Below are 2,365 nucleotides of genomic sequence, written 5' to 3' on the forward strand. Positions count from 1 at the left end.
GTCCTCCAGAGAAGGTGGACTGCAGGTCAGCTCGACGTGCACTGAGCTTCCGGTACTGAGCCTGGATGTGATACTGACAGTACTCACAGTCTCGCTGCAAGAAGGGAGAGCAGCTGCATCAGGGTTAGGGCCGGGCCAGGGACAAGGTGAACAGATGCGGTCCCTTTCTTCCGCAAAAGGGTTATTTCTGTGAACAGCCTGATGTTTGGGGATCTTTTTTCCTCAAAATAAGTCCTTATCAAACCAGGAATTTGGAGGAGAAAAACCCCCCACAAATGATAAAACAAAACTAAAAGTAAACTTGTTTGTGAATATTATAACAGCATTATTCACTATAGCCAAGTGTGTAAACAACCTAAATACCTATCAACCAATGAATGAATAAACAAAATGTGGTATATCCATACAATAGAATAGTAGTACTGAGCTGTAAAAGGGAATATTGATAAAGCTACAACATGGATGAATCTCAAGAACATTATGCTCAATGAAAGAAGCCAATCACAAAAGGTCACAGATAGTGATTCTGTTACATGAAATGTCTCAAACAGGCCAATCCACAGCGACAGAATATAGATTCGCGCTTACCAGGGGCAAGGGAGGGGAGGAGAGATTGGGGTGTGATTATTAACGGGTACAGGTTTCGTTTTGCAGTGGTGAAAAGGCTTTGATGCAGTGGTGATGATGAGCGTACAGCTAATTCTGTGAATATACTAAAAATTACTGAATTATACACTTTAAAAGGGTAAATTGTGTCATATGTGAATTATATCTCAATGAAGCTCTAAGAAAGGGTTTAATGGAGTCAAAAATATAGACTAAAATGAGATTTTTGGTACATTTCATCATTAGTGTTTGATCTTTGGAACTACAAGGAATTGAGAGCATACTAAATGCTTATTTTTCTCTTATTCCTCCTGGCCAGCAATAACAGATCACTTTTCAAAGAGGTTTTCACTTTCCAAACTGGTTCCATATCCCTGCCCTGAACTTTTAAAACCAGCAATTACTAACTACACATTCAATTTTCACAGCCTGACTCTTCCTGTTAAGCAGGAAACTCCTCGGTTCCAAATTGGTCATTACAGCTAAAGTACCTATAGTTTATTCCCAATAGTTCTTTTCTTTAACAGAAACCCTCTAAAAGAGGTTGACACCAACCAAATTAACAATCTGTGTACAAGGGTCTCCATTCTTCTTCTTTGCTTTACAGGTCCCAAGATCAAGAGCTTCACCCATAATTAAGACCTTCTGGGGATGATCAATAGATAAGCACACCTATGAAAAAGAGGTAGGCAGGAGTTAAAGGCAAAGTGATGGCCTTTTACTAGCAAGAATGGATAAAAGAATGGCTGGTGCTGATTTAAGAAGGCTTCTTGTCTTAATGGAATTTGAAGCCAGTGCTCTACCAGTGCACTTCCAAAAACTGAAGTCAGTTTACAAATAGGCGTGCAGACACATTCAATTCTCTGCCCAGCACCCATCCTCACTATCAGAATCCTGATTCTGTCTGTGCTGGCCAAGTGCTCAGTCTCAGGAAATGATCTTGCTCCTTGTTTGCCCAGCAATCCTTAGAATTAGCAATGGTTATGTGACTGTTTAGCCCATTGGACTTAATTAGACTTAAGTAGGAGACAATAGGGAAGCTTTGCTTTCCTGGTAAAATAACACTCTGATTACAATAGAATGAAGCCTCTTCCTGGGTCAGAGCAGTGAAATGCCTATTGCTATTCACACTGTGTCTAGATTTGCAGTTTACTAGAGAAGCAGTGTGTGGTACCAAAACTCTTACTATTGCTTGAGAAGATGAAAATTCACTTCGATTTTAAATTGCAGTTATGCTTAATAATTAATGGAGGAAAACTCTCTGAACTATAAAACACTGCTTTCTTGATGCCACCATAAAAAATTATGTTAAGGAATCTAAGGAAATAGGAGCATAGGAGTTAAAAAAAAATTTCAGGAACTTTGGAACTAATTTGAAAAAACATATCAAAAGTAGTTGTTACAAAACACTTTAGAGCAGGTGGAAATTCAGAATATTGGTGAGGATGAATGAAGAAACAAATGAAATGCTAGATAAATGAAGGCATAATAATGTAAAAGCATGAATTATTTTCTGGAGGTAGACTAACATAAATGTTTTTGATAAAATTCAGCTAATGTAAAAACATCACTTAAATCACAGAAACAGACTCTTACCTCCTCTGAGCCATCCTTGGGCTTCATGGGGTTAGCGTTGAGCAACCCTATGACAGTACCTTGTTCCGTCTTCCAGAGGTCTTTGTGAACTTCTCCAAATAAGAACAAGGACACACACCGTGTCAGGTCATGAAGATCATTCAGTCGCCAGATGCTGAATGTT

The 2,365-nt window shown here is 38.8% G+C and overlaps 1 protein-coding gene across 1 annotated transcript in view; it reads right to left on the reverse strand.

Annotated features, from left to right (window-relative positions):
• Positions 1-2,365, reverse strand: part of MCM10 (minichromosome maintenance 10 replication initiation factor) — a 24,785-nt gene that overhangs the window by 13,070 nt on the left and 9,350 nt on the right. The window contains exons 6-8 of the mRNA XM_012803274.2: positions 2,203-2,362; positions 1,162-1,278; positions 8-94 (exon numbers count right to left, since the gene is read on the reverse strand). Of these exons, the coding sequence (XP_012658728.1) occupies positions 8-94; positions 1,162-1,278; positions 2,203-2,362 (364 nt within the window). The remainder of the gene's footprint in view (positions 1-7; positions 95-1,161; positions 1,279-2,202; positions 2,363-2,365) is intronic.

The sequence above is a fragment of the Otolemur garnettii genome, unplaced genomic scaffold (assembly GCF_000181295.1).
Source record: "Otolemur garnettii isolate 467f Iridium unplaced genomic scaffold, OtoGar3 scaffold00019, whole genome shotgun sequence".
NCBI classification, from domain to species: Eukaryota; Metazoa; Chordata; class Mammalia; order Primates; family Galagidae; genus Otolemur; species Otolemur garnettii.